Source organism: Cololabis saira, chromosome 14 (assembly GCF_033807715.1).
Source record: "Cololabis saira isolate AMF1-May2022 chromosome 14, fColSai1.1, whole genome shotgun sequence".
NCBI classification, from domain to species: Eukaryota; Metazoa; Chordata; class Actinopteri; order Beloniformes; family Belonidae; genus Cololabis; species Cololabis saira.
Genome location: NC_084600.1, coordinates 33,415,938 through 33,429,948, shown reverse-complemented (window position 1 = coordinate 33,429,948; position 14,011 = coordinate 33,415,938). Strand labels below are relative to the sequence as shown.

Here is a 14,011-nt window from a genome sequence, read left to right as displayed (position 1 = left end):
TCAAACATCTTTTGAAATTTGAAAACGCCCCACACCAGAAAGATAAACTTACTCTAGTAAATACTTACAACGCCGTTGCATTAAATATCGTTTTCTTTTTTCCAACTCCTTTTCAATAAACTGAAGCTGCAGCGCGCGCCAGACATTGGTTTTTGAAGGCGTGGACTCTTTTTGCAGTGTTGATTATCGACCAACAAGTCGGGGAATACCAGCGTTACTTGTACCATATAAAAACCCCTTCACTCACCGGACTCTGTCAGTCCTGCACAAAGGTGACTGAAGAGCAAGAAGAAACTGCTCTGGAATCACAATTTGCAACATTCGGACTATTTTTCTGCACATATTTTTCTTCAAACACAAAGTAGTCTGTAAGTAACCTGATATGATACTTAAATGACATTAATAATTAGTTGGTGATTGCATTTTCTGACATTCATTTTGTGACGGCTTTCCAGAGCGGGTTGATGGCGAAAATGTTGCATTGGATTATTTTTATTGGATTATTTTTTCATGGTGGAAAACTGCTTATCTCTCGTCCACCTGAACCTTTTCATCGACAGTAACTGATTCAGTGGAGGATGCCGTGCATCCTCCTCATGCATGGCAGGAGAAGGTGCTGGCACCTTTATCTCCCCCGTGCATGCTTCCGGACGAGTCTCCAAATGTCTTACTTTTATTAAAACTCTATTCAAATATGACTGAAAATGAGCGCAAGCGCACATGGGAACCTTTTTTGTTGTGGTTTTTGCTCGGGTCGGAAAGCGTTACAATTCCCTGCACATGGGGCTTTTATGAACTTTTATTCATTCATTCATTGCTTTTTGGCTGCTGAACACTTTTAAAAGTGCAAACGCCCCCAGTGCGCGCCGCGCAGCGCCTGCTGAACTCCTGCTCACCCCGCTGCGGTCTAGGCTGAATTATGGTCTGCGTTAATCGACGCACCCTACGGCGTAGTCTACGGTGTAGGGTCTGCGTTGGTGTAACGCGGAACCATAAATCAGCCTTGAATCTACACTGTTAAGAGGCAGATGCTCTCACTACACTATATATGTCACACAAAGCGTTGCTCGTTTGTCAACAGTTTGCACTCATTTCCTCTGTCCCTGCGCGTTTCAGGCCAACATGCCCGTGTCAAGGATGAGGATGCGGCCGTGGCTGGAGTCGATGATCGAATCCAACGCCATCGACGGTCTGACATGGATAGATAAGGTGAGAGCCTCGCAGCACACGAGACGGGCTCAGGTTTATCTACAGCCAGTGTAATGAAATGATAATTGTGCACACGTGAAATACTTATTTGATTCGGTATTGTACAGAGGAGACACAATTGGAAACTTAGGCAAACCCAAAGTTAGAAATGAGAGTTTCTACTTTGACAAAAACATGTTGTGCTCTGTTAAAAAAAAAAAATTGTGGCTAAAAATATGTATTTATTGTGTTGTTTTTATTTCCTGTTTTTATTTCCTGCATTCATATTTTACATAACTGAGGACATACAAGTGGAAACTCTGAGCTGTTTCCTCCTACATGAATTACAGCCCCCTTAAATATTTTAGATTCTGAATTAATCTTACTTTTAATGTGCACCTGCTCCTCTCCTTTCAACTCAATGTTTCCTCTCTTTGTTACAGGAGAAAACAATGTTTTCAATTCCCTGGAAACATGCAGCCCGACATGGCTGGGAGATGGCCAAAGACGCATCTCTGTTCAAACTATGGGCCGTTCACACTGGTGAGCAAGCGCGAATACTCAAAAAGAAAGTGTATATATACATATTTTTATGATGAAATATGTAACAAAACTATCATGTTTGACTGCTTTCTGCAGGGAAATACAGTGATGGTCAAGCTTGTGATCCCAAGACATGGAAAGCCAACTTTCGCTGCGCTATGAACTCATTGCCTGACATCAGTGAAGTGAAAGATAAGAGCATAAACAAAGGTCACGGAGCCATGAGGGTCTTCAGGATGCTGCCTGCTGTTCACAAATGTAAAGGTAAGAAAACCACCTAAGTTGATGAAGCATAATTATTATGTCTTCTAACATCTGATGCTTGTTCATCTGGTGTTACTCATGAAATCAGTTTGTTCTGCAGTACTACTTTAAGAGGTGTAAGTTTTAACGTGATGTTTCTTCTCTGCACAGATAAACGGAGCAAAGCGAGGGAGTCAAAGTCAAGGAAGAAGGTAAATACAATTGATGTTGTGCTGTCGCTTCAAAGGCCTATTCAAATGATGCCACTGACCTAGATGATGTTATGTAAATAGTTTCTGTGCTGAAAATAAAAGTGATGTACAATCAGTAAGTCTTACGTTTTGCTTCCCGAGTCTCACTGAATCTGTTTTTTTTTTTTTTTGACTCCGCAGTCTGCAGCAGTCAAGACGGAGGATGACACAGACTACAGTGACACCCAGTCTCCCATTAGCCTGCCAGATGAGACCATGTCCCCTCAGGAAAACACCATCGACAGCACAGTGCGGACAGACCCGGATGGTGAGCAAGAAGACACATACTGAAACAGCATTTTTGCCTCGTATTTTAGGATCAATAACTGAAACATTATGAGTGACTTATACTTAGTGCTGGGGTTGTTGTGCTGTTGCAGCTTTCCCTTTTGTGATACCATCTGAAGTTCCCGATTGGTCTTTGTCGGTGGAGATCGCGTCAGCCCCCTTTTCATCCAGCTTTCCCCACAGATTTGAGGTTTCCCCTGAGCACAGCTCTGGTAAGCCAAGAACTAAAGTTTCAGACTTGAAAAATCACTAACTTAAGATCACATGGATGGCTTAATTTTGCAGCATCATGCTCATATTGTCCCTTTCTTCTCTCCCTGTCTTCCTTCGCTGTGACCTTCCAGACTACGAATATTCATCAGACATTGTTGAAGTAAGTACGCATTTTTTATGTCCCACTTTTACCTGCATGCCTTTTTCATTGACAGGAACACCCATATGTGTCTTGCTCTGCCTGTTTTGGTTTCTGTAGTCATACCCAAAACTATAAAGTTGATTGTTAAAGACTACTGGTGGGAAAAACTCCAGTTGGGCACAATAACTAAGACTGGTGTTGCTCTTACAGATTTGCAAGCAACTGGAGAACGAATCCCAATGGCGGTGCAGGTCAGACCTCAGTGGGTTCCTGGGCAATGAATCATGCAGTCCAGAAAGCCAGTGGAGTGACTCTTCATCAGGTAAAAAAAAGTTAGAAAAGAGTTAGCATCTTGATGACGTCCATTTAGCTGCAGCTTGAACATTACAATTTGTGGTGGCAATGCAGATGTTGTTTTTTTTTTACACAAATGAAATGTCACTGTTACTCAGGATGTGAAATTAAGAACACACAATCCGTTTTTTTCCTGTAGCTGTGGTTAAATTAGTGTTAATCAATGACAGGGCTTTTTTCTCCCTTTCACTAACCATGGATTTCTGTGCTTGTCTTGCAGCCGAAGAACTAGACGAAACGCCGCAGTACACAACGCTGAACTCAAACATCTTAGACCCCTCAGAGGACAACTGGTTGAACAATTTTCACCCGTTCCCAATGCTTTTGTGAGGTCTTTACAGAGCTGGTTTGGACTTTACTTTGAGACTTTGGACTTGTAAAGAGCTCTTCCCAGCTGCCATCTTCCTGCATTTGAAACCAAACCCTTCAATCAACTGATCTTCCCACCGTACGTTAAGCTAAATCAGCAGCCAGGAGCTCCCATGTTGCTGGTTGTTGGTGGCCATTTGGAGAGTCGTTCACACCTCTGTGGACCAATATGTGAAGCGTTTAAGGACACTGCTACGTTTGAAGAAGATGCTGTGCACTGCTCATGCTTTTGACTGGTTCAAAGCATTTCTGGTGTTCATTGTGTAATCATCTGTAAAAATAGAATCTGGAGTTGCATTACATCATAATAACCCTTAATAATTAGGAAGTATGTCTACCTCAATTGCAAATTTGGTAGAACTCCTTGCTGTTAGCATTTGCCCGGTAATCAGTGTGCATTGCTTAACAATAATCATATACACTCTCTCTGTTTCCGTTATTTGTGCAACTAAGATTTTGTTAGTGGACAAATAAGGCATTTTAACTTTTTACCTCCCATTACACATCTATCCACTTCTGGTGAAAGCACTTCTTTAATGTTCACACGTTTTGTAAATATTGTGTTTGTATTTTTTAAATAATATAATAAAAAAATTCTCTTGTAAGTGTGTGATTGAATGCCATCTTTTGGTGCAACCAGAGTCAGATGAAGTGTTGTTTGATGATCTCTAATAGACGTTTGAGCCTCAGTTTAGTAAAGATGACCTTTGCTCCAAAGATGCAACAAACAGTGGATAAATGATGAGAATTATTTTGCCCGTAACAAAAATAATAATAATATACCCCAGAATCGTAAAACAGAAAACAATGGACAAGCATTTAAAATCACACTTCCAATCCTTTATTATTATTCTTTTTAACTCTACTGCTCTAAATGTGTGACATCTGCGTGTTATAAAAACATGTGAGCAGACAGGGAGAACTTGGGAAAACCCAAAAGTCCCCATGTCACATGTCCCTTTTTAAAAAAAAAATAGGTATACACTCTTTTAAAACCATAAAAAGCAAATAGTTGCATCATATATTTTTTCCTTCTTCATCTGGCATTCCCCCATAATCCCCAATGGTGTCACTTTATATTACACTTGCTGAAAACATTTAACGCGACAACAGTTACCAAGAGGCGCACTACTGTGGATCGACTTGAGTTATGAATAAATGCATATTTACAGCTCCTTTAGAGAACATGGGATAATGTTTGGTCAGATTTGTCCAAGTGTTTGTTGGTGGCTGTCAGTTGCATGAAGAGGCTTCTACTTCAAACACACTTCATGTGGGGATTTTCAGCCACCTCGATCATGCTGATTTTAAGCATTTGAACTGTCGGCAGACGGTTTTGCAGCTCTTGTCATAATAAATAAAAGTAATAATAAATAAAGTCATAATAGTCTTTGTTCAAGCATTGAGAGGAGAATGTGAGAACAAACATCCCTTCCAAACGTAGATAACATCTGATAGCTTGGACTAAGTGTTGGGTAAAACCTATTTACAGTAAATCATGTGACTTCATGCTTGCTTTCTGTTGAAGCCTGCTGGAGGGAGAACAACACATTTCCTATTAAACTGCCAGATTAGAAGTAGCTGCAGTTTGCACATAGTTGTGCCAAAAACAATTACTGTACATGGTATTTTCAATTAACGCTTTAATGCCTGGCATATGAGTTGTTAATTATATATTGAAATATTGTATATGATAATTTCCAAAGAATCGTTTTTCTTATAATTACGACTACATTAGATACGTATATGTATTTTGTCGTATTTGTTTTCTTTTTCTTTTTATAGAATTGTTTTGCTTTGTCAAAACTTTTTGCTTTCCTTTTTTGGTTATGTCTCTTATGCATGTATCAAATATGACGCAACTGGCATTATAGTGTTAATAATTTAACAGTATCTGTCACTGTCTGCTGTATCTCAGGCAGTGCCCTGCAGGCTGCTGGCACCTAACTGCAGCTGCCATTTTAGGAGGGTCGGGGTGTAATCACTTTTGAAAACATTTTCCATCAGAATTCAGTACAAGTCCTAGCCTATAGAAAAAAAGCTTAATTAAGGCAATTTAATTCGCTGGTGTTACCGTTTGTGGACATGACATCTGCACCTGCTGAGGCTTGTTTGACACAAAAGCTCCTGTTTTGCACCTGCATTTGCTTCCTGGTTTATTGCGTTACAGTGGATGGGGAGTTTCGCTCAATAGTTCATTCTCTTTGAATCAAGGTTAGGTCAAAGCGTGAAGATACATTCCCTCCTTCCCACATCCCAGAAATCACCAGCAACTACAGATTTCACATTTGTTTATTTGTTTATTTGTAACGATCCCCATTAGCTATGCCCTTAAACACAGCTAGTCTTACTGGGGTCCACATTAAAAAACAATACATTTAAAACATACTGTTAAAAACAAGACATAAAGAAAGAAAACGAAATAACACGACAAACCTACATTAAACTTTACTGTACATGTAAATCATTATCTTAAAGCAAAAAAACATACATGAAACATTCCAATATACACATATTCAAACTTTGTTTTTTATTATTCACCTTTTATTTTGACATGTGACACTTTTTGCTTTGATTAAATAACAAACAAGAGAGGAATCAGAAGAGCGGTGTCATAAATCAAGCAACCATTGACTGACTCGGTTGTGGGCTTTTGCTTCATATATCAGAAAAGAAATGATAGCGATGGATGAGGAAGGAATCTCACTGAAAACACCAACTCATTCAGGCTATTGGGTGAAGAACGTATACTGACTTTATGATTCTTTTAACTTCTATTCTACACTGAACTTTACTTTTCCTCAGCTAAATTTACAACATTTGGAAGTATATTTATCCATTTTCTGGAATTCTTCTCCTGTAACTGCAACATTCAGTGCTATAACAGTTATAGTTTTAAATTCTTCAATATAAAGTTTAGTCAAAATCAACAAAAAAAACTGAGAAGAGAAGCTACTTGTTATATTGAAAGTAAATATAACAGTTAAGGCTAAAGAGAAATTTGCAATGCAGGACTAAAACTATGCTTTTTACCGTGTTGCATAAGCATACTTAATCTGTTGACTACTTAAAGGCAAACAATATAAGGTTGTTGATAATGTAATATTCTGGGATAGGCTCCAGCAGAATCCTGGGACCCTGTGTAGGATTAAGCGAGAATAGAAAATGAATAAATGAATAAATAAATGAATAAATAAATGGATGATAGTGTAATTTCAATTTTAGAGACTATTTAAAAGCGTATTGCAATTTACTTGCGCTGAAAGATGATCTTGTTTGTTGAAAAGGGAATTAGAAATACTGAAAACCAGTTAAACACCTGTGTAATCACTAAATGATGTTGAGCACAAGGGGAAGTGAACAGTCAAACCAGTTACATAAAAAAAATATCAAGAGAACAAGTTTAACATGACATAACCGGCTTACATGAAGATGTGGATAGTAGCAGCTTATGACATGCTTACTGAACAACATATTAGTGTCTTATATATTTCCCCAAATATGCCCGCTGAGCAGCAAAGTAAATTGCAATAATCATTAACTAAAGAAGGCATATTGATACTACTGAACATTTGATATAATCAGTTTATGGCGGCTCAAATGGTGATATTTTCCCCACTGAGGGTAAAGTCCAGCGATAAAAACCTGTGATGAATGATGGCCGTGGAAATACACACATATACCTTCTGTTGGGTTCAATCCTCTACTCAAAATGAAGTATTGGCCTCCATGTCCCGAGGATGCCATTACTCAATACTTGTATAAGTCCTGCAGCGTGTCTCTGTTTCAGACTTATTTCTTGAAGACGGACAACTGCTGATGAGGTGATGAGCCCCCAGGAGCCCCTGATTCTTGGATCCATCGTAGACGCTTGTCCTTAAGAAAGAGAACGAAAAGGTTTATCTTTGAGTACATGCCTCATCACACATCGTCGCAGCCTCGCAGATGCTACACATACTTTCAGCATGTATACACAAAGAGTTGTTTTTGTTGTTTTTTTAACTGCTGCGGTTGGTATGTGAACCATGACATCCACAGAGAGAAAATAATGGCACCCACTTTATGCCAACACATAAACTCTTTTGTCAACACAAAAAGAAGTCAACATGTTGGTAATAAAATTAGAAAGGCAAAAGAAGAAAGTCATCATAATATAGCTATGTCAAGTGTATGTTTCACCACTATAACGCAGCTACAGAGCACTGTTTGCAGCTGTCTGTCAGGTCCGTTGTATTTTCACCAAAATAACTGACATAAGCGGAAAATAATAAATCAGGAAGAGCAACCAAAACGACACTAGCTGGGAGGTTGAATTACTTTTGAAGCTGCCCAACATTTATCTGATTAACCTTCTACCATTCCCACACTTAAACCAGTTTCGTCAGGCTTTTAAGTTTCTCGGTTGCCACTTCCTCGTTCCCAGCAGGAGCACCGGCACGCGCCGATAAGCTGCCTGACTGGAGGTCTGAGCCATTTCTCCATTTTAAAAATACAAAAAACAAAAATACAATCATGTTCCATATTTTATTTTATTCAGTTTCAAACAATGTGTGCATTAATAATCTAAATAGTCATAAAAAAAAATCTGTTGTAAAAATGAGGCTGTATTTTACACAATAAAAAACATATTGAGTTATTTCAGAATTTATAACATCAAGAAACTTAGAACGTTACTTATTTTTTGGTGTTGGTTAAATTTATGTGGATTGTTGCACTGAACAATATCCGAAAACAATATCCGAAAAAAAAAAAAAAAAAAAAGAACAGAGGCGTGACATGCACCCTTTTTTAGATGGTTAAAGACCAGAGGTATTGCAGCGTTCTTCACCTTTTAGAAGAGTTTTATTTATTATTTATGTTTTTAGAATAACAACAGAAAAAGAAGGTGCAATGGGATAATGTTATTACAAGAGCGTCAAACAATCCAGGGAATGTATAAAATGAAAATTCTGAGAGAGAAAGTGCAGGATGGAAATTGAAAGTTTTGATGACTACTCGCCACTAGATTTCGATTATCTGGGTAATTTGTAATAATTACAGAGGACTTTTGTGATTTCCGTCCAGTGCGAATGCGGCGTGTCTGTGAACCGTAAAGTAAAAATTCCACCACAAATTACTTACACCTTTATTAGCAAACACCAGGGTCATGAGATCATTTTAATCATGCGAGAAGGAATATGCCAATTAATGTGTGGGGAGAAAGCTTTCTTAAATAAATCCTCTCCGTCATCTTATCCTCTTTTCCTGGTGTATGCCAGGGTGGCGAATTATGTTTTGTGTTGTGGATAACCGGGGCAGGGCTAAATACGTTTTTCAACTTCTCCCTGCTCCATTTCAAGCATGCAAAAAAGGAAAAAAAAAAGCCAGAGAGGCATGTTTTTGTTTATGATTGTTATGATTTGTATTATACTGTATTTATCATGATTATTATTTAACTATTGTTCTTTGGTTTAAATATATGTACCGTATGTATGTATATATATATATATATATATATATATATATATATATATATATATATATATATATATATATTAAAAAAAAATATATATATATATATATTTTTTTTTTTTGAGCATGTTCGAAATAAAGTTTTTCATTCATTCATTCATTCATTCATTCATTCATTCATTCATTCATTCATTCATTCATTCATTCATTCATACATGGTGTGATATTATGTTACAACAACAGCATATCCCCTACATAATCAAATAGTCAGATCTTTTCTGGTGGATAAACATAAAGAAACTTATTCCGCAAGAATCCCTGCTTAGCAGAAGAGCAACATGATGACAAGCGTGGCGGCGTCTCGCAGTAAGAAACTTTTGACTTCCATCAAGCTCAAAGCCCCTTCTGACAGCACAAAACCTTTAGAGCTTCAATGAAAGCTCCAGTTACATTTACCACTTAGTTTATTGTTACCATGACAACTTAAACATGCAGGCAGATACAGTAGAGTATTTGCTTTTATATTTGTATTGTATTACACCAATCACCACAACAAATTCCTTGTGTGTGTTTAACAAACTTGACAATAAACCCTTTTTTGATTCTGATTCTGATTCTGAGTACGTCATTTTCTGATTTTGTCACTCATAAGATGTGATGTCTAGAATTGATGTGTTGAGTGTCTGAGCAGATGCTAGATAAAAGGTTAAAAATAACGCAAGGCCTCAAAAAGTCACTTCTGATTATTAATGTCTAAATTATTGTAAAATCACAGACATCCCCTTTTGCAGTGTGAATTAAAATCAATATATGAAGCTTTCCTTTCCTCTTGTAAAAACATTTTTTAGTCTTACAGTATTGTAATCTTGTACTTTCTTTCTCTTTTCTCCTGTTCTGCCCATTTTTATACTTAAACTGAGAATGCAGCAAAAAACAGACAGGAGATGAAGAATAATTCAGCCAAAAGGCATTTTTATGCGTCCTTTGCGTAAACAATCAGCAAACGTAAAAACTTCAATCAAAGTGTAAAAAAAACCTTGTAGTAAAACATCCGTTTCATCTTTAAGTTGACATATTTCCATAAAAAAGTAGTCAACTGTATCATTAGTACTCTCTGAGCGTGATATCTTATTGATGTGTTTGTTGTAGTTGTGTATTTTACTTCCATCCCCTCTGTAATGTGGTAATAATATCTGTGGCGTAGTGATAAAAATTCACCACAGCGACACAGGCGGTCGAACAGAGGGTGGGGCAAAGAAATGGAAAACAGTGTCAAGGAAGTGCTTCAGCTGCTGAGATTAATTTTACTACCAAAGCGTTGATTCTATCGAAGTGATGTGGAGGATGAAGACTGAGTTTGTAATGTAACCATTAACAGCCTGTTTTACCCCTTCCATACCCATTCCACATGTGCTGGTTAACTAAACCAATCTACTCTCAGATATTACAGTGGTGCACGGGTTCCTGACAGTTTTAATGTCTTTAACCGTATTAAAGAAGGACCAGGACCACGCAACCAGCTCTGTTCTGTAGGCCGCCGCTACACATAAATATTGTAGATGCATAGAAAAATTGTACGCCCGTGCAGTGAATAGGAAGAGGTGAAAAACGCCTCACCACAAGAAAGGGCTGGGGTGGGGAGGGGGTATATGAGAGAGGGACTCAACAGGCAACTGTAATTTCACTCAGCTTTTGCTTATTTCTAAGACTGTCTGAGTCACTCAGCGTTGCTTTTTATCAGTTGCGCAAGACTCATAACTGTGAAGTTACTTCCCCCTGCAGCTTACACTCTAACCATCGGGGTAAAAGTCAGGCCGGTTTGGTATTTCCCTAGATTTACTACTCGTGACACTGACGGCTATTTCCTCAGTGGGTAAAGCTGATGTTCATTGTTTAATACTTCAACAACTTCCACACTGCAGTTAGTAGTTGTGTCAAAAGTCTACTGCACAGGTCATTTTACATTTCACCCATGTTTAGGCATGATAAATATAGAAATATGTCAAATTACAGTTTTTGTAATCTGATTTTAAAGTTTGTCCCAAAGGGATGCAAAACTATTTAAAAAGCCAATAAATCAATCAATTTATATCTTTATAAGGTGCCTTAGGTTGTTGTACTCTGAGCTGTCCTTGGTCCAGATTAAAGTAGCATATAATACTTTTTTGTGGTTGAAATATCAATTTCAATTTAATTTGAAGGACTTTTTGATTACTTTTAAGGTGCATAAAAATACAATCTTGTCTAAGAAAGTCACGTGATCTCCTACGACTCAACTTGCAGGTGAAGGTCAGCTTGATCTCAGCTGCTGGATCTTCCAAAAAATTCACAGGAACCATTAAATGTCTCTTTTTCAGGTAAGTCTGAGGAGAAGAGTCCAGGCTATGGTCCAAATTGGTGTGGAGAACCGGATATCCGTCACACACTCAAAAAAGGAGGAAACAAAGAGGATGGTGTTCCATCTTTGGCACCAAAGATGGTGCATCTTTAATCCTCTGCAGCAAAATAAGTAAAAAAAAAATTTGTGATGCATATAAATGTAAATCTTTGCAGTAATTTGTCTGTAACGAGACTTAATAAGTTGGGACAGCAAGCAATCAAAATGTGTAATAACACTGTGAATGTAATGCGCTACGTTTTACCTTTATTCGAGAAATACAAATAAAACATTTCATTGCATTTGGGCGTCACAGACTAGGCCAAACCTTGACGTAAAGTCAAGGTTCATACTGACAGCAGTCACCAATGTTGGCTTTGCTACAGGTTCTGCATCAATCTGACGCCAAGGCACGTAAAAACATACAACAACAAATCCCTATTTTTGTTCATTCATTGGTTTATAATACGGTAGTTAATTATGCCTGCACCTTAAAGGTGCTACTGCTACTGATATAGCAGGTGTCAGTTTAAATTTCAATAATTTATGATTGGTATACCAGGTACATATAGCTCACATAAATTTTGAGCTAACATTTCTATAGATTATTAAAAAATAAAATAGATACTGTAGATGTCTCAACTTAGAAATAAAAATCTGCCATTTAAAACTAAAGTTCAGGATCAAAAAGCTACATAGCTTAACTTTCAACATGTTTAGTTAAAAATGTTGTATTAACTTTTGATAAGACTGTGGTTCAGGTCAAAATAAAGTCTATGAGGGTGTAGGATACGGAGACTTTGCTAATGTTAATTTGCCATAAACACTGCAGACTGCCATGCCAGAGAATATCTGCGCTGCACGCACCTCGCCTTCATCGCCTGTTTACACAGCTTTCAAATTGTTGATTCAACACACAAATTGATTTGACTTTATTCTTGTCTACACTGAAAACACTGGAAAAACTTGTCTTTGGAGTCAAAGGGGTTTTGTGCACACACATATATATATATATATATATATATATATATATATATATATATATATATATATATATATAATTAGATGCCAACTTATTTGCTTCATACACTTATAGCATTTGTACCGGCTGCCGTGTGCCTCCTCCCAGTTCAAGCTATCAAAATTCAATCTGCTTTTTCTCGGTAATCTGTGGCTCAATAGAATGGAGGGAATGCTTTTAAGTAAAAGTATTTGTTTAGTTTCAGCTTTTCTAGCCTACGAGCTTCCCTTAGTTGTTCCCTTCGCCACCCAATGTATCACCTTTGATCTTTTTATTTTCAAACCCGTCTGAGCATGTTTGTCTTGGTATTACAAAAATGTACATCATAGCTAGAGCAGCAAAAAAACAATATCATTCTAAATGTCTGCACATCCACCCATTTTCTGTACCCCCTTAGTCCTGGACAGGGTCACAGGGGTCTGCTAGAGCTCATTACAGGCAACGGCCAGGGGGGGTAAACGCTGGACATGTCACCAGTCTGTCGCTCACTCACATCTACAGGCAATTTAGAATTGTCAATCAATCTAACTTATATGGTTTTGGACTGTGGGAGGAAGCTGGGGTTCTCGGAGGGAATGCACTCGAGCACGGGAAGAACATGCAACATGTAACATGCAAACTCCACACAGAAAGACCCTGCCGGGCCAGGGAGTCGAACCTTCTTGCTGTGAGGTAACAGTGCTAACCACTAAGCCACCGTGCTGCTAAACATTGGGGCACACACGGTATATTTATTGTTTAAATGAGATCAATTTCATTTAAACGTGAATGACTGTAGCTAAAGGCTGCACCTCTTGATATGAATAGGTAACAGTATTTCTTCTTTGCATAAAAGCAGAAATTATACACTGCTGTGTGTGTGTGTGTGTGTGTGTGTGTGTGTGTGTGTGTGTGTGTGTGTGTGTGTGTGTGTGTGTGTGTGCAGTGGCGTCAATTCAGACAAAGCTAAGGTATGGCAAGGTTAAGAGTCACAGAACTTAACTAGAGTATCAATCAACATGCCCAGCAAATACTCATCACAGAAGTCTATGGAGCTGATCTGTGTGGTCAAAATAATTTGAACTTTTTCAAATCCAGTCTCACTCACATCCTGCTAATGTAACTATGAACACTACACTTTAACAACGTGTTTATCAATTCAGTCAATGCGCCTTTACGCAATATGCATCCGTAAGTGTTGGGAAAGATAATACCTAGTGAAATCGATCATGTTGTTCTGATTTGCATTAGTAGTTATTTTATATGTATTAAATAATAGAATAATCAATACAAATAGACACAGAGTAATTCCATAAATGTATTTAAAAAACAAACATTTACATTTTCCCCTGAAGCCAAGGTGTGGCGGCTGCCATACCCAATTGACGCCCCTGTGTGTGTGTGTGTGTGTGTGTGTGTGTGTGTGTGTGTGTGTATAAATAATTTCATGTACAATTGAATGCAGTAAAAGGCAAATGCAACCAGATGCATTGGATGCATTATATTTTTATTACAAATATATAATCAAAAGCTAATTATTTAATTTGATCTTCAATAGAGCAAACTGCAGCCATGACATGGTATGAAATGCA

The 14,011-nt window shown here is 37.8% G+C and overlaps 1 protein-coding gene across 2 annotated transcripts; it reads left to right on the top strand.

The window, feature by feature from the left end:
* The first annotated feature begins 235 nt into the window (after positions 1-235).
* Positions 236-4,196, top strand: irf1b (interferon regulatory factor 1b). 2 transcript variants are annotated; one of them, XM_061739151.1, is made up of 10 exons: positions 236-368; positions 1,117-1,209; positions 1,632-1,731; positions 1,828-1,995; positions 2,146-2,186; positions 2,367-2,493; positions 2,606-2,725; positions 2,858-2,886; positions 3,079-3,190; positions 3,443-4,196. In XM_061739151.1, the coding sequence occupies exons 2-10, from the start codon at positions 1,123-1,125 to the stop codon at positions 3,550-3,552; spliced, it is 894 nt and encodes a 297-aa protein (XP_061595135.1). In that variant the 5' UTR covers positions 236-368; positions 1,117-1,122; the 3' UTR covers positions 3,553-4,196. The 2 variants fall into 2 exon arrangements, with proteins under 2 accessions (XP_061595135.1, XP_061595137.1); XM_061739153.1 differs by lacking the exon at positions 3,079-3,190.
* Positions 4,197-14,011: the final 9,815 nt, after the last annotated feature.

What these genes read in the sequence shown, in the direction of transcription:
- irf1b (XM_061739151.1), top strand. Translation starts at nt 1,123, where the DNA reads ATGCCCGTGTCAAGGATGAGGATGCGGCCGTGGCTGGAGTCGATGATC. An exon ending in AGTGCGGACAGACCCGGATG is followed by an intron (nt 2,494 to 2,605) that starts GTGAGCAAGAAG and finishes GTGCTGTTGCAG; the next exon opens with CTTTCCCTTTTGTGATACCA. An exon ending in TTCCCCTGAGCACAGCTCTG is followed by an intron (nt 2,726 to 2,857) that starts GTAAGCCAAGAA and finishes GTGACCTTCCAG; the next exon opens with ACTACGAATATTCATCAGAC.